The sequence below is a fragment of the Callithrix jacchus genome, chromosome 1, assembly GCF_049354715.1.
Source record: "Callithrix jacchus isolate 240 chromosome 1, calJac240_pri, whole genome shotgun sequence".
Lineage (NCBI taxonomy): Eukaryota > Metazoa > Chordata > Mammalia > Primates > Cebidae > Callithrix > Callithrix jacchus.
In genome coordinates, this window is record NC_133502.1 from 147,241,021 (window position 1) to 147,266,412 (window position 25,392).

At 37.6% G+C, this 25,392-nt stretch overlaps 1 protein-coding gene across 7 annotated transcripts in view; it reads left to right on the forward strand.

Annotated features, from left to right (window-relative positions):
- The window catches only part of TGFBR1 (transforming growth factor beta receptor 1), a 51,830-nt gene that overhangs the window by 18,228 nt on the left and 8,210 nt on the right, over positions 1-25,392 (forward strand). For 3 of the 7 annotated variants that reach the window (XM_054258248.2, XM_009000138.5, XM_009000145.5), the window contains exons 2-6: positions 8,870-9,115; positions 12,411-12,653; positions 17,633-17,863; positions 21,656-21,823; positions 24,542-24,698. In XM_054258248.2, coding sequence (XP_054114223.1) covers positions 8,980-9,115; positions 12,411-12,653; positions 17,633-17,863; positions 21,656-21,823; positions 24,542-24,698 — 935 coding nt within the window. In that variant the 5' untranslated portion in view covers positions 8,870-8,979. Of the gene's footprint in view, positions 1-6,916; positions 7,078-8,869; positions 9,116-12,410; positions 12,654-17,632; positions 17,864-21,655; positions 21,824-24,541; positions 24,699-25,392 lie in introns of all 7 variants that reach the window. The other 4 variants (XM_009000155.5, XM_002743147.6, XM_078373250.1 and 1 more) reach the window with 2 other exon arrangements.

The window sequence follows — 25,392 nt, forward strand, 5'->3', positions numbered from 1 at the left end:
ATACTTTTTAAAGGCTCTGATTCTTTTAAAATGTGTTGTTAAACTCCTCAGATCCTCTAAGCAGATCCTTATGCTGTACTTGTGTGATTTATTTCGAATCTAAATGAAAGCCTTTGTATTAGTTGCCCTGTTAAATCCCGTCTTGCCATTTGGGCAGCCTTTTCTTAGTGTGTTTTCTCTGATATCAGTTAACATTATATCGGCTAATTCCACAGAGACTAGGAGACTGGAAAATGAAGATAATGTGGAAAAACAAGTGCTTGTGAATTTGGGAGTGCCTTGTTCTTTTAAGATGTGATGTGGGTTAAATGATAAACGAAACATCTTAAATTCTTTAAAAGTAGCAGAAGTAGGATGGGCACGGTGGCTCATGCCTGTAATCTCAGCACTTTGGGAGGCTGAGGCGGGCGGATCACTTGAGGTCGAGAGTTAGAGACCAGCCTGACCAACATGGAGAAACCCCGTCTCTATTAAAAGTACAAAAAATTAGCCGGGCATAGTGGTGTGCACCTATAATCCCAGCTACTCCAGATGCTGAGGCAGGAGAATTGCTTGAACCCGGGAGGTGGAGCTTGCGGTGAGCTGAGAGCCCACCATTGCACTGCAGCTGGGGCAACAAGAGCAAAACTCCATCTCAAAAAAATTTTCTTAAAAAGTGACAGAAGTAAATGGAATTTATCTGGAAAAAAACAGATGTTTATTCTGATGCCCTAAATTCAGGGGTGAAATATTACCTGGACTAGAGGAAAATTTTGTGTACATTATATGGTGTCATCTATTTTGACAAGCTCACTTTGATATTACTGCTGCAGGGTAGCCCCAGAGGGTTGAATTGAAAAGAACTGAGTATTTTGAGGAACAAAACCTAGGATAGTAGGCTGGAGGGAGTTGGACGTCAGGGTTTTAGCCATGTATAGAGAGATAAGTAATATATTTAATATAGGAAAGAGGAGAATCTATATAATATGCTTTACTTCAGAGGTGGATGATGGAGAAGAGAGGACACATCTCCTTGAAAAGGGGGCATGGTGTTGAGAATGGAGAAAAGAGGGAAGGCAGATTACTCAGAAGACCTGGGGTAGAGGAATAGGTTGGATGATAAAAAGGGCTGACATTAGTCCCTGAAAGGATTTTTTAAATAACTTCTAACTTTTGCCTTCACCTTTGCCAGCAGTGGTTGATCTGCTTTCAGCTGTAGAGAAGCAAACTGAATAAAGGACATTGTGCATGTTAGGTCTTTTATAAAAAAAAAATGCCATTTATTTGCCTGTTGGTACATGTTTGTAATATTTGGAAATACTCTCACTGCAAAGAAGAGTATAGTTGTGCTGTAATGGGCAGGATGAGGAAAATAAGGATCATCAGCAGCAGAGTCAGAGTGGTGAAAAGACTGGATTTTAAATACTCAGCTTGACTTTGTATAGGTAAGTAAGTCAAGCAGAGTGTTCCCTGGATGCAGTTAAAATACAAGTTGGGAGCACAGGTAAAAGACCAAGTGCAAAGTATGTTGGGAAGTGTAATGTCATATAAACTAATAAAGGGTGGCATTCTGTCTCATATCCTGAAACGTTTTGAAAACACTATTGAATTTGACCAGAAGGGCATTGCTAGTGAATTTCAAAGAGAGATTTCAGTCTAGTTCTGAATTGAAGGAAGATGTATGATGGAAGAATGGAAAGGGCCAATAATGAGGGTTGAAAAAGGAAAGAGTATTCAAGCATATGCATAAAAAGAGTATGGGTAGGTTGTATAGATGAGGACATACTAAGCCTGGGAAGACAAGGTTTCTGGCGCTAGTTTTTCTTTAACAAGGGTGATAGAAATGTTTGCTTCATATATTAGTACTATGCACAGCTGTCTACCTCTCAGCTTTTCTAGCAAGACATAAGGGCTTGTGAATTAACCCTGGGTATCTCTGGCATTAGGTAGAAGTAATAGTACTTCCATGTGTGACCTCGAGACATACTGAAATGAGGCAACCAAGGAAATCCTTTATATTGGGACCAAGAGCCAAGATCTCAGCTTGGGTTGTGTTACCCTGAGAGCTGTTAGCCTGATACTATAATTCTGTGAATAATAATCCCAAGGGTCCTGTTGTCTCTTTTTCCTCATGTCACTTCCTTTGATGTACTAAATGTCACATACTAACATCTGCAAACTCTGAAAATTCTGATTTATTCTTCAATGTTTGGAAATTTCACTGCTAGTAATTATATTTCCTGGCATGGGTCTGATATAATTTTCTGTGTACACAGTAGCTTTTCCTTTTAGTGCTGAATCATACTGACATCCTTGTTCAACCTAAGTTAAAGTTTAGTTGCAAGGGAGCTACCAAGGCAAATAATTAAAGTAATGGTGAAACGAATACAAGTCAAACACCCCAATTCAAAATTCTGCCACAAGTGGAAAATTCTACACATAAGTACTTTAACACAAACTTTGTTTTATGCTCAAAATTATTTAAAATATTAAATTACCTTCAGGCTATATATGTAAAGCATATATGAAACATGAGTGAATTTTATATTTAGAATTGGTACCATTCCCAAGATGTCTCAATGCAGATATTCCAAAATCTGAAAAAAAAATCCCAAATCCAAAACACTTTTGGTCCTGAGCATTTTGCACGAGGGATACGCAACTTGTAATACCTTCTTTGTACAGCCAAGTTTGCACATATGTAGGTTACAGCAACTCATCATGTCTTACTTAACCTTTCAGTATTTTTACTTTGACTGTAAATTGTATCCAGATTTTAGAAATGTAAAGCTTAGAGAAATGTGCATCTCAAAATTAAGAAAGCTGTGCCCACTGTTAAAGATTGGGGCATGGAAACAAAGTTGGACAGTGTACTAGAAAGGTATGTAACAGGGGATTTGGTTCTTATTTTTGTTATCAAGTGGAAGAGTCAACTGTAGGAGTCTAAACCAAATCAGGTCCACCTGGGAGTCTCAAGTTTAGGGTTACTTAGCATGTGGATAGTGATACAGCAAATAGTTGCATTGATTTTACTCATGGGGTGGTGATGATAATATAGTGGGGGAATTCACATCCACCTTGTAATCTGGGTAAAATATTGGTATAAATCATTTTGGTTTTCTTTTTTTTTTTTATATCGTTTTAGTCTTCTTAAGTTTTGGTTTCGGTCGGGCGCGGTGGCTCACGCCTATAATCCCAGCACTTTGGGAGGCCGAGGCGGGTGGATCACTAGGTCAAGAGATCGAGACCATCCTGGTCAACAAGGTTGAAACACCGTCTCTACTAAAAAATACAAAAAAGAAAAATAAAAAATTAGCTGGGCATGGTGGCACGTGCCTGTAGTCCCAGCAACTCGGGAGGCTGAGGCAGGAGAATTGCTTGAACCCAGGAGGCGGAGGTTGCGGTGAGCCAAGATTGCGCCATTGCACTCCAGCCTGGGTAACAAGAGTGAAACTCCATCTCAAAAAAAAAAGTTTTGGTTTCTTTATTAATAAAATTACAGAACTGAATTATCTAGATGATATTCAAAGTTCCATGTGGTTCTGTTAGTCTGGGATTCTACAGTGGAATTTTGTCACTACTTTTGGGAACAAGTTTACCTTTGGTGGCCTACAAATAAAAATCATCTTGGAACAATGCCATTTATCATATGGATGATTCTGTGTGTTTATATAATCATTTATGTTAGTTTCCAAATGTGTTAATATACAGTATCTCATTTGATTAGCTCAGTTGGGTGATGAAATAGGTCAGAAAGGTATTATGTTCATTTTCCTGATGAAATGAAACATGGTGGCTAGCCTCTTGAACAATTTAAATTTGATCATCTTACTTGGTATGCTAGCCTCTAAGGATGAAATCCTGCCATTGAGAAAGAAAACCCAGTCAGGAAAGCTTTCTCACCTTCATCTATCTAGCAAAGTATACATATTCTCCAAGTTCTGACTTGAATGCTGCTGAAGCTTTTCTTAATAATCTCTTCTACCTCAGCAGAGTAGAAGCACTTTGATCATTCTCCTCAGGACTCAGGATTTTAATTATCTGTTTAATGCCTTTCTCTTCCACCCTAGTGAACTACTCAAGTGCAAATACCTTGTCTTATTTATCCCTAAACCTCATACTGTACATGGCATATAGAGATGCTTAGTGAATAACTGTAGAATCAAATGAAAGAGTTAAAGTGATGGGCTGGAGTTGTGGAGTAAGGAGAACTTGGGCTTTGGGCTAATGGGAAGGAGATGTCATTGTATCCCTTTTTTAGATTGAAAATTTGCCCTGTATGTGCATTTAAAAATGAAAAACCTAGTTAAATAAAAGGGGTGGTTAACCAGGGGCCAAATCTCTTAATAAAATAAATTTGAAATTGTTAAGAAAATGGCAATTAAAACCCATATGTTCACGGAAAAGTGTAAATTCCTGTTTTAGTTTTCCCCTAAATGATTTTGCCGTATCATGTAACAGCAGTCTGTAGTCAAACAAGACTGATTTCAAGTGGATAAATAGAATTTTTAAATTCCCTGGAGGGAGAAATCTTTGTCCAGTTAAGCTTTGTGTTATCTAGATGTTTTTATTTGTCTAGTGACCTCTTCTTCTTATTGAAAGAGTAGTTAGGAGAAACCCTTTAGCACTGACTTTTTCAAGTTTACTGTAATGTAATGACCTCCTTGAAAGGAGAAGTACAGAATGTATTTTTCATAATGTTACTTAAATTCTGTAGACATGAAACTAGATATAAAACCCTTATGTTCTTGGCTCATGCACCACTGTAAACCAAATCTGCAAATTAAATACAAAGGCAACTACCAAAAAAACAAAATTCAAATGAATACAGTTATTCAGTGTGACAGATGATGTTTAGGTTTCACAGTAGAAAAAAGTAACTTTAGGTCTAATTCCATTTTAAATCTGTTTCTGTATTTTAACTTCAGTGATAATAAAAGCTGTGAGTAGTGCCTCTTCTCATCAGTAATATTATGCAAAGAGTATTAATGACTTCAAAGCTTTATTGGTAAGTTCAGAATGAGACATCATACCTAACCAAAACACTTGCCAGCAAGCATTCCTCAAATACAGGCTTATAAGTTTTACAGAAATGTCAGCTGTTTTGTTTATTGGAAGATATGGTTAATATTATGACATTATTGAAATCTTCATTAAATGATTTTCTAAACCAGTTATTGCTGGAAATGAGAATGAAAAAACATCATTACATACCTATAATTACATTTACTGCTAACAAATATTTGCAGATTTTACTACACATGTAGGACCCATATAACACTTGCATATAATAAAGTGCACATATGATATTGGCTGTTAGGCTATTTGCTTTTGAATATGCATGCCATGCCTGTATTGCCATATGCTCTGATGATTTGAGTTCCTTTTATTTTTTACTGTTTCTTTTAGAATGACCATGAAACTTACACTGGGTGTAGTGTGCCACAAGGACATTTGGCCTGAAGAAGATCTTCACACAGCTGAAGCAGCAGCAGTGAATGCCTAGTGCCAGTGTTTAGATAGTGGCTACTCATGATCTTGAATGTTTATCCTTGTTTTTAGATTATCTTTGAAATGAAAATATTTGTTTAAAACTTGTATACAACTCATACATCCTTTTATCTCCCAATATATTTCGGAAACATTGTTTTAGCAAATATTTTTCTGATCACTATCTAAGGAACCAGAATTCAGAGATGTGAAAAACAAAGCAAGCTTGGCCCTTCCTAAGGCAATGAAAGACACTTTAACAGCAAACTATAAATAGATTGATTTTTCACTGTCCTAAAGGTATGCAAAGAGCACTATGGAACATATTGAAAGGAGCTACCAATTATTGTGAAGGTAAGGGTGAGGTTTAGAGCACATCATGGAAAAGATCCTATTAGAATAGAGTCTTAAAGGATGAGTCAGATAAGAAGATAGGTTTAAACTAGACAGAGAGATGGTATATGTAAAGACCACAGTCATGAAAGACACTATTATAATGGTGAGAGGTGTGTGGCCCTAGATAGCATTTGTCATGTGAGAAGTAAATTGGAGCCCCAAACTAAAAGTCTTGTTAGGCCAGGTGTTTAGCCCTTATTTCATAAACATAGGGGAGCCCTGGTGATCTGAGAACTGGGAGAGTATTCATGGCAGTATTTTTTATGTAGAGTGGTTGCCACATTGTATTACAGTGTTCTGCTTCAGTTGTCATTGGAGCTCTTCAAGGGCGGTGACCATTAGTTATTAATCTTTGTATACTAAGCTTTTGGTAGAGGAACTGATAAAAGTAATGCTTAGAAGCCGGGCGCAGTGGCTCACGCCTGTAATCCCAGCACTTTGGGAGGCCGAGGCGGGTGGATCACGAGGTCAAGAGATCAAGACCATCCTGGTCAACAAGGTGAAACCCCGTCTCTACTAAAAATACAAAAAATTAGCTGGGCATGGTGGTGTGTGCCTGTAATCCCAGTTACTCAGGAGGCTGAGGCAGGAGAATTACCTGAACCCAGGAGGCGGAGGTTGCGGTGAGCCGAGATCGTGCCATTGCACTCCAGCCTGGGTAACAAGAGCTCAAAAAAAAAAAAAAAAAAGTAATGCCTAGAAAACATGGGTTGAATGACTAATCATGAGTAAAGAGGATTTAGGAGAGAATTATGACAGTCTCCTATGGTGATAGTTTAATGCTTTGTGGGTCACAGACTCCTTTGTGAGTTATTTTGAAAGCTTTTCCGTGAAAATGAAAATACATATAACATTAGGCTTATAGTTTTATGGAATTCAACCTTTGAAGCCAGTCCATGAATTCCTGGTTCAGAATTCCTCCTTAGGAAATTATACCCAGATAGCCATCACCATCACACATTGTCATGAATAATTACTATCTCTTTTAGCAGTTTTTAAATATATTATGATTGTGTCTCTTAAAATTTTCTTCTGTTTCTTTCATACTTAGGAAGCAAATACCTGATGTGTTTATGAATAAAGCATTTTTAATAATGATTAAGGTAAAACCTTACTGGTCTGTAAAGATAATAGACAAGTGTGTGAATTAAGCAGCAACCAAGAAACAACTACTTGAGGAGAACCTGACATTCCTGAATTTGAGTTTAGCAAGTGAGTTGGGAGTCTCCAGGGTCACCCTCACACTTGATTTGCCAGAAGGACTCACAGGACTCAGAAAAGCTATTATAGTCATGGTTATAGTTTATTACAGCAAAACCAGACAGATTAACATCAGCAAAAGGAAAAGGCACCCGGAGTGAAGTCTAGGAGAAATCAGGCACACGTTTCCAGGTGTCCCATTCCAGTAGAATAGTGTAGATTGCCTTAAGTCTCTCAAAAACGTGTGACAACATGCATGAAGTTGTGAACCAGGGAAGCTCACTTGAGCCTTGGTGTCCAGGGTTTTTATTGTTGGTCAGTCGCTTAGGCTTGCAGCACCTTCGTGACAGGCTTCAGCTCCTCAGACTTCCCTCACCCAGCCCCCCAGTAATAGGTGTTCACTGTAACATTGTTAGAATAAGCTATCTGGCAAAATTGGTACCATGTAACCCAAGGCCTCAGGCATATAGAAATATTCTTGTCAGGGAGAATATTCCATAAATTTAGAGCTTGTCTACCAGGAGCCAGCCAAAGCCAGTTATAAAGACAGGTCTTTCTTGGGAATGTGCAGGGTTTGAGCAACTCAGTCCTGCTGAGTTAACCCTTCCTTGTACAGCAAGTTAGCTGTTCAGGGAGTTAGCTTTCTCTATCCTGCCTCTGTCTACCTAGCCACTCCTTTTCTAGATACAGTGGACCTCCCTGCTCTCCTCATAGATGGCCATTCCACATACCGAGACTCCTTTTTTTTTCTCTTGCCGACAAGTAATTGAAACGTTTGGATTTAAGACTGTCTTTGCTTTGCAATTTCATGAGACCATGGTGAAATTATATACCCATTCTATCATTGTGATTCAACAAGTATTTTTTGGATGCTTCTGTGTATCAGGCATGGTATTAGATGGCAGATACACAGAAATGACTAATACAGGTATCTGGCTTCATGGAGTTTACAGTTTCATAGGAGAGAGAAAAACAAAACTAGCAATTCTGGTAAGCAGTGTGTGTTTTAGCACTTAATCAGAGAGCATGGTTGAAGATGGGTGTATCTGGGTATATGGGAAGGTGTTGGTGATGTTTAGAAGGCTTCCTTAAAGAGTTCACTCCTGGGGTTAAGCCATAAAGATCAAGTAGATATAAGTGGGTATGAAGCTAGTGTTTTGCTGCTAGTCATTTCTGTAGTTAGCTTGCCTGTGTGCTTGGAGCATTTATATATTGTTACTGGCGTAGTCTGCCTGGCTTCACTAAGAGAATGCCCCAGTTCTGGCCAGAATATACATGTCTTTTTTAGGGTTTGCACCAAGGAGAATAGAGAGTGTCTGGCTCAGTACAAATCTGTTTCCGTTACTCCATTACCCAGAAACCAACTGAAATGGCATTAGCCTACAGTTAATGGATGGTAGTGTTTTCACACATTGCTGTTCAAAGGAGGAGTATGTGAATGCTTAGTTTGGGGCTGGCTTAAAATATATATATATAACCTTACAAATTTAAATGTACTTTGTTTCTAATGGGAAGGCAAATGCTTGCCTTGCTTTGATGAAATTGCCTGTAACAAAATTTTTCTATACTTGAAAGCAAAAACCTTTAGGAAGAAACCTGGGTCCAAGTGTTGCTACATTTCAGGCTTCTACATGTATGTGGTTCTTAATAGAATTTGAAATTTCTAAGAGCAACAAATAGTTATTTTTTGAACAGTGCATATAAATGTTGTGATAAAATCAAGAATGTATTATTAGAGTGAATATTCGATAATTTCAAACTGTTAATTTTGAGTTTTTTCTAATAGAATCTTTCTCTTTTCCAGCATTACAGTGTTTCTGCCACCTCTGTACAAAAGACAATTTTACTTGTGTGACAGATGGGCTCTGCTTTGTCTCTGTCACGGAGACCACAGACAAAGTTATACACAACACCATGTGTATAGCTGAAACTGACTTAATTCCTCGAGATAGGCCATTTGTATGTGCACCCTCTTCAAAAACTGGGTCTGTGACTACAACATATTGCTGCAATCAGGACCATTGCAATAAAATAGAACTTCCAACTACTGGTAAGTTGTTGTATAAAATTTTTTGCCTAGATATTACAAGAAAAACTCTTCATACTTTGTGATTTTAGAACTAGAAGGGATCATAGAAATTGTCTAATCCAACTTGTTCAGTTTAGAGGCAAGAGGAGGAAAGAAGTGACTTGTCCATTGTTATAGACTTACAGGAGTAGCCAAGATCCTGCCTCCTGGATATGTGTTGTTTAAGAAGGTGGTTCCAAGGTGGACTTTCTCTGAGGTCTGTTATACCTAAAAGGATAGATAAAAGCAAATTCTGACAAAGTCCACAACGACATCTTCAGATTGTCTCTACCTTCTTCTCAGAGTGGATTTCTTCTTCCTTATATAATACTCCTATCTTTTAAAGCAATCAACAGCAGTTTAATGAGTGGGGATTCAGAGCAGCATTAAACGGTCTAGATGCTTTTATTTTGCAATTTCAGCTTATTTTATGGTCTATGCATAAATTAATTTTACATAATTTCTAGATTTTTGGTCCTTCACCTGTAGTTTACATTTAAAATTTCCTAGAGCTGGGTGCAGTGGCTCACACCTGTAATCCCAGCACTTTGAGAGGGTGAGCTGGGCAGATGACTTGAGGCCAGAAGCTCGAGACCAGCCTGGCCAACATGGAGAAACCCCATCTCTTCTAAAATAACACAAATAAAATTTCCTGGCAGAACCAACAATTCGAAAGCTTCATAAACTTCTTAGTTTCAAGATTCTGGTTTAAGATGAAAGTGTGAGCACATGTGTATCACTCTTACCACTTTCCCCAGATCCTAAAGGAATGTAAAAATGAGGGCAACCTATATTAATGCTAGTAGAATTAATGGTAGAATGCCACCCACATGCCAACACTTTTGAGGAACTTCTGCAATTTACACAGCACAGATAACACCAGACTAGTGAAGAATTGACTACTCATATAAGAAAGGTTAGTCATTGAAAAATCTACCCAATAACTTAGATGAGGGACTAGGGGAAAGTTAGGGTATGGGGCAAACTCTCAGTTCCCTTTTAGGAAGTATCTGGCTTCAGTTCTCAGAGGAGTAGACACAGTTACTCACTTTCCACTCAGAGTTGGTCTAGGCCTTGTGCTGATTAAAAGAGGAAGCATTGCTGTAGCACAGAAGGAAAAGGCCAGTCCTCTTGGTTTCAGAAGGGAGGCAGCCCTCCACCTGTTCATTATGATAATGCAGCTCCCTGTGGTAAGGGCTGGTCAGACTGTAATATCTTTGTGACTTTGATGAAGGCATCTGGAGTTACAATGTGGCAAAGAAAAGGATAGTTCCAGAATTTCCCAGTTCCGTCATTTGAGCTCAAAATATCTGAGTAGAGATTTGCAAAACCTTGTGAAGAAGTCACTTCACCTCTTATGTTTCTAATGAACATATATACACTTCTCATTTCCAGCTCTAAGATAGGCAAACAAAAAAATTACCAATGAAAAGTTAGGAGTTCAAAAGAAGTAGTCTGAACTACATAGATTAGATGTCATCCTAAGAACTAGGCTTACCACATGATAGGGAAGAAGTTTCAAACAGTTTAAGGTCTATTTTCAGTTATTGACTATGAAATGAGAACATTTCACAGTTGTTAAAGGTTGCTTTCAGAGGAAAAGTCCAACTGATGAATGTTTTTAAAAATGCACTATTGAGAGCAAACAACAGACCAGATGCTATAATTTTATAGTCAAGTTTGGGACAAGCTTAAGAAATTGTGTTACAATTCAGAGAAAAGACAGTTGGTGAGCATATTAAGAGTTATAGGGAACAGATTTAGACTATCCAATATGCTTATTATCAGAATTCTAGAAAAAGGCATGAGACAAGAAAGAAGACAGAATACCACACAGAATTAGTGAAAAATATTAATACAAACACATATAATAAAAATTATCAATTTCAAGAATAAAAGAATTATGTAAGCATTTAACACACATAAACATTGGTTACCTGTAAGAGGCAAAAAAAAAAAAATTCACATTTTTTGCTTAAATATCAGAGGGCAAACGGAACATTCTTGCTGTTACCCAAAATTCTTGAAATAGGCCAAGATTTTTCATATAGAAAGGCAACAGCTTTCTTGCCACAACTAAGTTCAGTGTACAAGGACCCATAGACTCTTCCTGAAAGAAATTACTAGAAATAGGATTCTGTGTGATAAGAGATTAATCTACTAAAGATCTCAAGAATGGGAAAGATGTGATATGAATGAAGTGGTGGTAAGCAGTAAACCAGTAAGGCTCAGGATGAATGTCAAAATAATTGTAATGTTCCGAAACAACCAGAAAATCTTAATTATTAGTAGAAGTTACAAGAAAATGATCTGGACTTAAAAGTCCAGGAGGTTAAAATAATATATATATACATATGTATATATATATATATGAAAACTCTGTTAAAAAAACAAAGGATGTGTTTTGCCTTTAAAAAAATTGGTGGAGAAATGGGCTGGGCACAGTGGCTCACACCTGTATCTCAGCACTTTGGGAGGCCAAGGTGGGTGGATCACTTGAGGTCAGGAGTTTGAGACCAGCCTGACCAACATGGTGAAACCCCATCTCTACCAAGATACAAAAATTAGCCAGGTGTGGTGGTGCGTGACTGTAATCCTAGCTACTTAGGCAAGAGAATCCCTTGAACCTGGGAGGCGGAGATTGCAATGAGCTGAGATTGCGCCACTGCACTCTAGCCTGGGCAACAAGAGTGAAACTCCATCTCAAAAAAAAAAATTAGTAGAGATATATACTAAAATGTGAGTTGTTTGGGAGTGATGAAGATGTATGTGTTTTGGGTTTTTTGTTTGTTTTGATTTTTTTTGTTGTTCGGGTTTTTCTTTTCCCCTGCCATGGGCATGTACTGGCCTTAGAACAAGAAGACAAGCCAGACATACTTTAAAAAAACAAGATGATTATTAAGGAGATGTTAATGAGTATTAACTACTAATTATTAATTACTAATACCAATAACCTGATTATTGAGTATTGGTATTAGTAACCTAATATGATAAGTGAGGAAGGTCCTATAATATTGGTGACAGCTGACCTTGTGATGATGGCTGAAGAATACAGGAAGAGTAAGTGGGTACTGACAGAGCTGGTGTTCATAAAAGGAGGCCTAGTGGGAGAAGACTGAATGATTCACTTGTTCTGGGTTTGAGCCCTATAAGCTGTTGTAATGAGGCTCTTCGGCTAAGTGGTGGCAGTGGCCAGCTGCAGGAATTGTGTAGGATTAGGAAAATGGGGGTTGCCACCTACAGTGTTTTGTTGTTGTTGATGTTTGTTTCACTCAAGGCCCTTTTTCAGTGAAGCCATCACCTGGCCTTGGTCCCGTGGAACTGGCAGCTGTCATTGCTGGACCGGTGTGCTTCGTCTGCGTCTCACTCATGTTGATGGTCTATATCTGCCACAACCGCACAGTCATTCACCATCGAGTGCCTAATGAAGAGGATCCTTCATTAGATCGCCCTTTTATTTCAGAGGGTACTACATTGAAAGACTTAATTTATGATATGACAACGTCAGGTTCTGGCTCAGGTAATGTAATTGTTTCTCCTTTTTCCTAACAAGTCTTTTAAAAATTAAGGGGTATTTATTTTATTAGTTTTTTTAATAAGCCAAGTTGTTAAAATGTGAGATAAATAATATTACAGGTTTGAACCTAATAAAAATCTTTAAGCTTGCTATATATATGCCTGTGGCTAGTTTAAAATAGATTGGAACTTACTTTAACTGTTAAAATGAGTAAGTAGAGCTCCATGTTGGTATAAATTTCAAAGCATTCTCACCGGTATCATCAAATTTGCTTTTCATCACTGTGAGGTAGAAAGGATAGAAACAATTATTCTCATACAGATGAAGCTGAAGTTTAAGATCTTCAAACCATTTGCAGCTAACCCATTCTATTCAGGATTATTTAGCAGCTTGATGTTTATATTTGAAAACAGGCATGACAGAAATGTATTCTGAATTGTGAAGGTTATTTGCTTTTTAAACATTATATGAAATTGTCTTTAGTACAGGCCTCATTTTAAAAAATTAAACTAATGAACTCTTATGTCATTTTCTCACTTCAGAAAAATGTCTAGCCACCTTCTTATTTAAGGTAGTTTTGGCCCCTAATGAGGTTTGCCTTTCTCAGTTCTGTTTGTTGATATTTTGGAGAGCTAATTGTCAGTCATCCCAGGGTGGATTTTGGCATAGCAGTGCTTCATGTTTAAACTGAAGGGCTGCTATCTTTTACTTTTTCTTGCATGAGGTTTGGAAGACTATTAAGGAACACTCCTACCTCGTATGTTTTTAGAATTTGATACTTGACTAAGAATAAATAGAATCTAGTTTCCAAGGCAAGTTTTGTCATAGATTGGCTATATAATCTTGGTTAAAACATGTTTCCTCTTTCGGCTTCTGTTTCCTCATCAAAAATATGGAACCCATACTGTTGATAAAAACACTTCAAATGGTTTGTTAAGACTTTTAAATGAGATATATACTGTCCTTTGAAAAGTATGAATCATCTTCAAATAAGGGCTAAATTCAGGAGTGAAGTGAAAATTTGGAAAGCATATGTAATGAAAATTTCACTAATTTTGGTGAAACCCCATCTCTACTAAAAATGCAAAAAAATTAGCCAGGTATGGTGGCATGCACTTGTAGTCCCAGCTACTCGGGAGACTGAGGCAGGAGAATCACTTGAACCTGGGAGGCGGCGATTGCAGTGAGCCAAGATCACACCACTGCACTCCAGCCTGGGCAACAGCATGAGTCTCTGACTCAAAAAAAAAAATGCTAGTTTTATAATCGAATGATATTAAAGGAATATTAAAGCAGAAGTTGTGACTGGCTAAGAATATAATTCTGAAGCAAAAACCACATCTAATGTTGCAGAAAGCTCATGTAATGACAAATGTCTATTTATTTTAAGGAAATGAATATATATTGGTATGTATGCATATCCATTCATTTACGAATGAAGAAACTGATTGTATTACCTGAATTATTCTTCTGTAGGATTTGACCATATGTATTTAATAAGAGAGCTCTCTACTTGACTGCTAGGATACATACTTGAGCCCCAGTCCCAGAAGGCAACTTTAGAGACTCCTGAGACAGTTGTGTAAGGAAGGCAATGAGAGTTTGGACTTAGATGGAGCAGTCTTAGTACTGAAGGTGTCTTTGGGCAGGAATGATGGAGAGAGGTTATTTTAATAGCTTTCCTGGGGCTTCCCATTTATTCCTGGTTCAGATTTTCCAAGGAAGATTTTGCTCTTCTAGAAGTAGTCCTGCCCAAAACTGTGATAAGCAAGGACCAGAGTCAGAAAATCAGGATGGCTACAGATCATTTGGAATTAATTCCTCAGACCTATTCTCTTGTTGCTCAACTTCTACTCTGGGAAGACACAGCAGCTCATGCCTTGCCACAGTGGAATAAGCCCACTGGATTAAAGGAATTGGTAGGTGGGTGGCAGTTGATTACTGAATAAGAATATTTTCACTTACCTTTTAAGATATAAACATGAAAAAGAATGATATTATTCTGTTTCCATTTTATATATATTTCTAGATCCATCAGAGACCATAGCTGTCTGTTGTCTGAAAGCTTCTCTCCCTCCTTTATGCCTTACCCTGCAAAATTGTCTTCATTGCTTGCTAGCTCTTTAGCTTTGGGCAGTTAACCAGTGTCTCATGCTTGAGTTATTTCATCTTTAAAATGAAAGTGTTGGACTCTGCTTTGTGCTCATCATTGGATTGTTGTGAGTTCAAATGAGACAAAATGTTTGCATGAAAGCGCTTGGTAAATTGTAAAGTTATGTCCAAATGGCAAGTGTTACTCTTACTGAAAACATATTTGGAGGAAAAATCTCACATACAGTATCAGTTGACTGCATTGTACAAAACTTAGTTTAAGGCCTCCTTTGCCTGTCATAGTTCATTGTGTACTGAATTCCTTCCAAACCTATCTAGGCAGAAGTCATCTTCTGTTGAATATAGCAGAAAATGCCATCTGTTTCCTTTCTATTCATTATAAATCCTTAATGCCACCTTAGGCATGAGACTAGTGCCTGTGAATAAGTAAAATGTGTGTTTATAATACTTTGTTTTAGTTCTTTTATTAATTGAGAAAAAGATATAACCATTTCACATTCTGAATTCATGTGTGTATTACTTAGTACCATGACCATAATTAAGGAAAGGCCCTATCTCTACCTCTAAAGACTGTGCTTTTAGCTTGGGGACTTCAGGGAATACAATGAAGAGCCGGGTTCTGACAGCTGTATCCCAAGTGTGTGAGTGTGCACATGTGCATATGTGCCAGCTTTTGAAAGTGAGTCTCCTAGGCCAGTGTTTGCTATAGCTTGGGCAGCTTATGAGCGCTTGTAATATGTGCATGTTGTTCAGGTCTTATTTCCTGTTCACCTAATGTGAAGCTGCACAGCCCCTTTTTCCCTTTTGAAGTTTTCTCTCCAACAGTTCTAAAGGTGCAAAAGAGTAGAGCAGAAAATATAGAGATGTAAATTAGGCTTGTTCGGTTTTGTCTTTAGAAGAAAATGGTTACTTTTTTTTTTTTTTGAGACAGGAGTCTCTCTCTGTTGCCCAGGCTGGAGTGCAGTGGCATGAGCTCAGCTCTCTGCAGCCTTCATCTCCCAGGTTCAAGTGATTCTCCTGCCTCAGCCTCCCAAGTAGCTGGGATTACAGGTGTGTGCCACCACGCCTAGTTAACTTTTGTATATTTAGCAGACACCATGCTTCACCGTGTTGGCCAGGCTGGTCTCAGACTCCTGATGTCAAGTACCGCCTTGGCCTCCCAGAGTGCTGGAATTACAGCTGTGAGTCACTGTGCCTGGTCAACTGTTACCTTTTTTAAATGCTCAACTATTCATATGAAGTAATCTAATATAGATAATATAATGGATCAAGATTTGCTTTTTAATTTTAATTCTATATCTAGAATCCAGTGATAAAGGGGAAGACAAAAACTTTTCTCATCCTGTTGGCCTTTCTTGACCATACCATTTACATAAGTCCTGAACCTGTCAGGTGTTTTCCGACTTTGTGTTTGTGATTCCTTTTTCTTTTTTATTGCTGGCCTTTGCAATTTCCAGATTCGTCTCCTGGAATTAACTCTTAAGTATAGTTTTGAGTCTGTGGTGTGGCCCTCTACAAGGCTTTTAGACATGTTTAAATTAGTATCTACACCAAAAAACGTAATTAGAATTGATTATTCCTAGTACAAAAGAGCTCCTTGATTCAAGTAAGGATTTCTGACAGATCTAACTAGCAGTCTCCTTATAAACACAAACAATTATTTATAGTTAGACTGCTAACTGCTTTGCAGGAGGTAGGGAGGGTAGAGCAAGAGGAATAAAGGAACCCATTTGAGAAACTTAAAGATGAGAGAAGAAGAGCTTCTGATTGCTTTGAAGATTTAACATACGGATTTATAAGCATTTCACGTCAGGGAACCAAACAGATCAGATAATTTCATTTACTATCATTGGGTTAATTTGATCTACCAAGCAGCTTTTAGTATAAATTATAAATGACACAAATTTATGTGTACATAGATGGTATAAATAAGATACTAGTGTGGAGCATGATGAACACTGGATTTTCTTTGTTAGTGTCAGTGTAATTTAAAATGACACTTGTCAGATGGGGGATAGGATATTGAGTGATAGTCTCACATATAGTGACACTTTAATGTTGCAGGTAGGTAGTAAATCCTTTTAAATGAAATAAGTATGGCAATACTTAAAAATGCATATTTTGGAGAAAGCCAAGTTCAGTTAGTGGAAAAACTGCTCCATTACCAAGGTAAGTTACTTGGGATTGTTCTGTAAGATACTAGTAGCCAGTTGTTAGCAAGTAAATTGCTTGCCTTGAATAGTTTGTGTGGTGATTATTACTGATTTATTAAAAAGCCAGAATTTGCTTCTGTGTTTCTGTGTTCACATCCTTTTTTCCCCCCATCAGTGAAACCATTACCGGACTCATCTTTCTAAAATAAGATTTTGAAATTATCTCACTCCCAGCCATGGCCCTTTTCCTCAGAAATCTTTAAAGGTTCCTCTGTTACCTAAAGCTCTTATTGGTTATTTTGAGCTTGATATACAGTACTCTTTATCTTCTGGTAACCGTTTACCTTCTCTTTCACTGCTTTGCCACATATATCCTCTCTTTGATTACCCAAGCTGGTTCCCTAAACATGTGTCATTCATTTCCTTCTACCTTTGATGCACATTCTTCCTACCTAACCACCGTACTTAAGGGATAGTCAAAATTCAAGTTCCTTTTACAAAGCCTACCTTGACTCTTTAGCAGGAGTTTCTGGATTCTTTTATTATATTTATTATCTTATTTTTTAAAATTAGTTATTTTATTACAAATGTAATACATAACTCCCCAGTGAGATAAGTTCCTCAAGGGATAGTTTTCTGGATCACTCATTAGTGCCTATCTTGATGTTTGAAACATGTAATACTGTTGTGTTGAGTACTATTTATTTTTATCTTCAGGTTTACCATTGCTTGTTCAGAGAACAATTGCGAGAACTATTGTGTTACAAGAAAGCATTGGCAAAGGTCGATTTGGAGAAGTTTGGAGAGGAAAGTGGAGGGGAGAAGAAGTTGCTGTTAAGATATTCTCCTCTAGAGAAGAACGTTCATGGTTCCGTGAGGCAGAGATTTATCAAACTGTAATGTTACGTCATGAAAATATCCTGGGATTTATAGCAGCAGACAATAAAGGTCGGTAACGTTAGCTTTTCCTTATCTCGTCTGTAACAAAATCTCTTCAAGTCTTTACAGATATGGTGACTAAACAATATCAGAGTAGATGAGAAATCAATGCCTGTCATATAGATTAGACCCATTAAGTCAAATACAATATATTAGTAACTTTTAGAACTAGGAACTTAAAGATTTTCTTGACTCTTGATAACATATTCATAAAATCTCTTATTGTTTTATAAAATGTGAAAGAGCTATTTTAAAAAGCTATGTACTTTGGTTGGTTTAGTTTAGGGCAGTTAGTTATTGAGAATAGTCATGATATAGAAAAAAAATATATAAACTTGCTCAAAATTCTGAGAATAGGGCTCAGATAGCCATTTCCTTATAGACTATTGACCTTATTTATGAGGAGAGTAAAAATAATTTGTCAGTGTTCTGAGTTCCCAAGGGCTAAGTAGATGAATCTTTTGGTAAACTCAAGGAGAGAAAAGGTTTCTTCAGCCACCCTGCCATTGTAACCGTATGGACGCTTTCTTGCCTATCGTGCTGGTGCCTGAGGCCCAGCGTCGGGTCAGATGCTGAAGAAGGAAGGAACCGTGTTGGTAGGGAGTCAAAATGAGTGGGGACTGCAAGCAGTGATCTCAGACTGCTGCTGCTGCCACTTTCTTAACTTCTATTAATACCTTTATGCCCACAATTCCTACTTTCACTGCCTCTGTCAGAGACTTGTACTTCAGCCCCACACTTGTCCCTACCTGTGAGTCAAATGTGTTTCCCAGCCTTCCTATTTTTTTAAAAAAAGCTGTCATTATTGCTTAGCTTGGCTGGACCTATAGTCATCTTTTTCCTTCTCTCACCTTCCATTTTCTTAGCAATATTTATTTATTCAAATATTAACAATTTTTAATTTCACTTGGTAATTATGGGTGAATTTTAGATTTTTCTTTTAGTTTCTCTGGGTTTTCAAATTTATTTACAAGCATGTACTGCTTTTTTTTTTTTTTTTTTTAACTTATTTGTAGAAAATTTCCAATATGTGGAAAAGCAGAATAGTTACAGTGATCCCTCATCATCCAGCTTTAACAGTGGCCAGGTCACTGCCATCATAATTGATCTCTAGCCCCGCCTACTCTGCCAACTGCGTTATTTGAAGCTGGTCCCAGATAACATCTTTTCATCCATAAACACTTATAAATGTAATTTGTATCTTCAAATGATGAGGAAATGTTTTTATGAAACAACCACACTACCATTGTTAATTTTTTAAATGTTATCAAATATCCCATTTAGGTTCAAATTCTGTAATTGTCTTTTATTTTAAAAAATTATTTATTCAGATTATGATCCTAAGTCCACATGTTGTATTTGTTTGATATTTCTCTTGTGTCTCTTAAAATCTTTAGATCCCCCTTCATCTTTTTTCTTCTCTTGCAGTTTATTTGTTGAAGAAATTGGATTGTTTGTCCTATAGGACCTATCACATTCTGGATTTTGCTAATTGAATTTCCATAGTGTCTCTTAACTTGTTCCTCTGTGTTTTCTAAAAGCTAGTAGTTAGATTTAAAGCTAAACTTAATGGAGTTTTATTGGTTTTCTCAAAATACTCACTAAGGATATTATATACATCGTATTGCATCATATGTGGAAGTATATAGTATTTGATTACGACGAGGCAGTGATGTATATGATTGATGTAGGTAGTGGTTATCAATGGCACATGACAATGCAATATTACTTAAGTTAAAAATAAAACAAACAAAAGTAGTAATCAGTCTGACCAGATCCTTAGTTCTCATTTTCGTTTTCGCCTCTGACACCTTTTATTTCCTCCCCCAAGTCTTAAAACAACCTTTTCTTTATTTACTATGTTCGGTGACCCTAGACTTTATTTGTTCCTTCTTATTTCTTTATAGTTGTCTTTGTTTTCTCAACTCTTACTCTTCTCACTGGTTCATATGAAGGTACTGATTCTACAAATGGTAATTTCTTCTTTAAGAACATACCCACATTCATGGTTGCAAACTCTGCCATGTTGGCAACTCTTAAATCTGCATTTTAAAGCTTAAACCTCACCTGGTATCTGGTTTTTGTCACATTCCAAGTTACAAACACAGCAGCACAAAATGTTGGTGAGTCTGTGCCCTGAACTTCTAACCAAGCTGATGCTGTCATCTGGTGGTCACCATGGGAACTAGCTGACCCTACTGGCTCTTCCCTACTCCCTTTCTTTCTTCTTTGCCAGAGTTTAATATATTTTCTTTGAGCCTAGCTCCTCCATCCCAGTTCTTTATCTTCTCCTGATTTAGTTAATTCCACCCCCAGCAGCCCTTTATATGTATGACCCCTTACATATAACCTTCCTTCTGCCTTTCTTGTCAGTAACCTGCAGTCTCCCTTTCTTCCATCTGCCTGTCTTCCTCTTTATTTCTTGTACTGGTGAACTTTTCAAAATTCAGTAATAGATAAGAGGCATGCAACTAAGCTAGTGGTATACCTAAAGCAAGAGTGCTAGTTTGGACAGAATCAGTTTATAAAGTTCATGAAGGGCAAGTAAATACTAAGTCCTTTAAAATGTACCTAGAAGTCTCTTCCAAAATCTCCTGAAAAGTTCCCATTCCTTAATCTCTTCTAATCGGAGTTGCTTTCCTTGTTCAAGTAAATACCTTCAAAATAGAAGCTGTTTCATGTCAATATGGATTTTTTCTTTTGTTTTACAACCAGCAGGGAAATAAAGAGCACAGTTTAAACTATGTACTTCTTGCCCAAAGAATCTAGTTTTTTGTTTTTTAAAACTTAACAGTCTTACAAAGTAAGCTGTTATTCTTGTTGTATAAAAGGAGAAACAGAGGCTGGTTGGCTAAGAAAGCATCAATAATAGGCAGGCCATGGATTCCAATCCAGGTCAGAATGACTCTAAGCATGCATCTTTTACTGGATTGTGCTGTCTCCTAATGTTGTAATGCTTTCATTCTTCATAGCTTAATTAAATATGTGGTTTTCTAGCTACTTCCAGGTTAAATTAGACTTTTGTGGACCAGTCTAGCCTAGGAGCCTAGCTAGTAGCTTTACCATTATTCCTATGAGAAAACATGTTTTAAAATCATGTATTGGCTTACAGAGGAAATTTTGGAACCCGCATTCTTAGTTGTTTGAGTTTAGTCCCAGCTTTCCCAGCTTTTTCTCCTGACATTTCAGTTCCTATTTCAGCTTCCCCATGTGTTAGAGGTATCACTATTTCTGTTTTTCTAAGCTAGCAACCTTGGAATCATAATCATCTTGTCTTGCGTCTTTGTGAACTGTATATGCAATCTGTCACTAAAGCTTGTCATTTCTCATCGAAATTCGCTTTCAATTTTGTCCCATACTCTTCCATTCCCCCTGTGGCCCCACTGGGCTCCAGAGACTTCTCACCTCCTTCCTTTCTTCTCTGTTCCCTTCCTTTTTCCTTCCAGGAGCAGCCACTGAGCACCCAACCCAACCCAGGGATTTTTCTAGGCACTTAAGAGCACCAGCTCTGATACTAATTATCTGTGAAGACTCAAGAAAGTCACCATCTTTGTCTCTTAAATGGGATTAATTATCCTCACCTTATCTCAAGAAGAGGGACTTACTCTGAGGAACTAAAGGATGTGCATATAATACATAAGATAAACTGAATGTAGAAGAAAACGTGAAGGAAATACAGACTTAAGTGGCATTATATTGCAGTGTGTGACTCAGGATTGAGAGTAAAAAGTGATAACCTTTGAACAAATAAATCATAAATGGTCTACAGCCCAACCAAAATGTTGTTAATTCTGTTTACAGACAATGGTACTTGGACTCAGCTCTGGTTGGTGTCAGATTATCATGAGCATGGATCCCTTTTTGATTACTTAAACAGATACACAGTTACTGTGGAAGGAATGATAAAACTTGCTCTGTCCACAGCAAGTGGTCTTGCCCATCTTCACATGGAGATTGTTGGTACCCAAGGTAACTCTATTAGCAGTTGTATTATTTAAGCTTTAAATTTCCATGAATAATGTTTATGAAAATAGAAGGTGGAGGCCAAGCCTGGTGGCTCACTCCTATAATCTCAACACTTTGGGAGGCTGAGGTGGGCAGATCGCTTGAGCTCAGGAGTTCAAGGCCAGCCTGGGCAACATGGCAAAACCCCATCGCTACCAAAATACAAAAAATTATTTGGTCATGCCGGCATGCACCAATAGTCCTAGCTACTCAGGAGACTGAGGTAGGAGAATTACCTGAGCCTGGGAGGTCGAAGCTGCAGTGAGCAGACATCATGCCACTGTACTTCAACCTGGGTAATAGAGTAAGATCCTGTCTCAGGAAAAAAAAAAAAAAAAAAAGAAAGAAAATAGTAAGTAGCCTAACTGGATATATTTAAAACAAAATTTTTAGATGAGAACATTTTATCTTTCAGTTCAAAGTTTCAAGTAGAGCTAGGAATCTGGAAATTTGTTTAGAGATTCTCTAGTCATTGTAACAAAACTGTGATTTTTTTATTTTCAGTTCTTAAAAGTAGCATTCAATCTTTGATTTTTGAGGATTTTAGTTTCAGAATTCGAGTCTAAGTGAATATATTTTTATGTGTAGTATCAAATGAGAAAGTGCTTTGAAAACTTCAGCATGTTATATAAATGTTATCTGGCCATCTAATAATTATATTTGACCTTGAGATAAGGAGACTGCATGAGATAGTTTTACAGTTGAAAAATTAAATACTAAGTTTTAGTTATGCAATTTTATGCTACAGTTTTTGTGCCGTGTAGGATTTCAGATGCCAGTTTAGCTCTCTGCTCTAGCAGTTTTCCACTTGCAACCCAGTGGCTCCCCCATTCCCCACTTTACATACAGCATAAGTGCTGGTTCATATCTTAACCAGCTCCATCTTTGTAATTATTGTTGTTATTGATTATAGCAGTTTTATCGAGTTATAATTCACATCATACAGTTCACCCACTTCAAATTCAGTGGTTTTTAGAATATTCAGAGTTGTACAACCAACAAACATTACAGTCAATTTTAGAATATCTTTATCACTCCAAAGAGAAACCCTGTAGGCACTAGCAGTCACTCCCCTTTCCCCCCAAACTCCTAGTCCTAAGCAACAACTGCTGCTTTCTGTTTATAGATTTGCCTATTCTGCATATTTTATATATTGAATCATACAGTATGTTGTCTTTTGTAACTGGCTTCTTTCACTTAGCATGTTTTCAAGGTTCACTTATGTTGTAGCATGTATGAGTACTTCAGTCATTTTGATGGCTGAGTAATACTTCAGTGTATGGATATACCACATGTTGTATATCAATTAGTTGATGGGTATTTGGTTTGTTTCTTCTTTTGGCTATTGTAGCTAATGCTGTAATGAACATTTGTCTACAAGTTTTATGTAGGTACATGTTTTGGGTTATCTTGGGTATATACCTAGGAGTTGAATTCCTGTACCATATGAAGTACCAAATGGTTTGAAGAGCTGCTATACTATTTCTTTTCTTTTCTTTTTTTCTTTTTTTGAGGCAGAGTCTCGCTCTGTTGCCAGGTGCCAGGCTGGAGTGCAGTGGCACAATCTCGGCTCACTGCAACCTCCACCTCCCGGGTTCAAGAAATTCTCCTGCCTCAGCTTCCTGAGTAGCTGGGACTACAGGCGCACGCCACCACACCCAGCTAATTTTTGTATTTTTAGTAGAGACGGAATTTCACCATGATGGCCAGGATGGTCTCGATCTCTTGACCTGGGGATCCTCCCGCCTCAGCCTCCCAAAGTGCTGGGATTACAGGCTTGAGCCACCGCGCCCAGCCTGCTATACTCTTTTCTTAAAGTGTGTGAACCATTTTGCATTCCTGCCAGCAGTGTGTAAAGGTTCCAAGTTTTCCACATTATAATTTTTTTTTCTTTTGAGACAGAGTCTCCCTCTGTTGCGCTGGAGTGCAGTGGTACAATCTCAGCTCACTGCAACCTCCGCCTTGCAGGTTCAAGCAATTCTCCTGCTTCAGCCTCCCAAGTAGCTGGCATTACAGGCACATGCCACCATGCCCAGCTAGTTTTTGTATTTTTAGTAGAGATGAGGTTTCACCATGTTGGTCAAGCTGGTCTCGAACTCCTGACCTCAAGTGATCCTCCTGCCTCGGCCTCCCAAAGTCCTAGGATTACAGGCGTTTTTAATAACACATATTCTAGTGGTTAGTATCAAAGATACTATACTTGATACTGAGTACATTTCAATTGATAGGGAAGTGATAATCTACATGCTTGGTTCTTGGGCTGCTGGAATATCAGTCTATGGCTAAGTTTCTTATAGTATCAAAGATACTATACTTGATACTGAGTACATTTCAATTGATAGGGAAGTGATAATCTACATGCTTGGTTCTTGGGCTGCTGGAATATCAGTCTATGGCTAAGAATTCATAAGGCACCAACAGATAAACTGATAAGATTTTTTGCCCCCAGTCTTGGAGTTGTTAATCTATTGTTATTGTCCCCATTTTCTTTAAAGAAATGTAATTTCAATAACTTTTGGTGTAATGATTCACTTGAGTTTATTTAGTAATGGCTCAGGTATTGTTGGTCATGTGGGCTGAAATGATTTCATACATTTGGGTTAGGAGAAGAGACTTTAAAGGTATTTGAGCTGTGATTGGTATTACCTTTTAAGCAGTCATGTTTAATTTTTGATTCTTTAGGAAAGCCAGCCATTGCTCATAGGGACTTGAAATCGAAGAATATCTTGGTAAAGAAGAATGGAACTTGCTGTATTGCAGACTTAGGACTGGCAGTAAGACATGATTCAGCCACAGATACAATTGATATTGCTCCAAACCACAGAGTGGGAACAAAAAGGTATACTTTCAAACAAATATATTTAATATCTTCTGAAATCACCTTTTTTCCCTTTTCTTTTATATGTACATATTATCACTGAACTCAGCTTAAGCTTGTACTTTATTAGATTGCCAACAGGCAAGAAGATCTCATGGTCTTGCCTGCTCTGAAGCCAAAGTTACCTGACTTAAAAAGTTGCCTGCAGATGGAAGGTTGCCCTTCCAGAAAATATTATTAGTCATGTTAATTATAGTAACAGTAGTAACTCACGTTTATAGGGCACCTATTTTGTGCCAATCATCTAGCTAATAGGTCTTTTACATATATTATCTCATTTAACAACCCTCTCAAATACTGTACTATAGCTAGCCCTGCTTTTTTAATATTTCAGTCCCTGAAAATATGTCTTTCTTGCTTTCTTAGAACTTTTGCACATGCTGTCACCTGGAGCATACATTACCCTACTGTTTCTCAGCCACATACCCACCTTTCCCATAGGAAGTTTTTTCTGGTCCTCAAGACTGTTAGGAGTCCCTCCAAGGGCTGTCATAGCACACTGAACTGGGACCATTGAGGCACTTATGCATTACATTGTAACTGTTTATTTATTTGCCTGTATATTCTATTAGGTGCAAGCTGCTTGAGAGCAGACTTGTATTCTCAGCATCCTTCACAGTGCCTAATACATGGTAGATCCTCAGTAGATATTTGT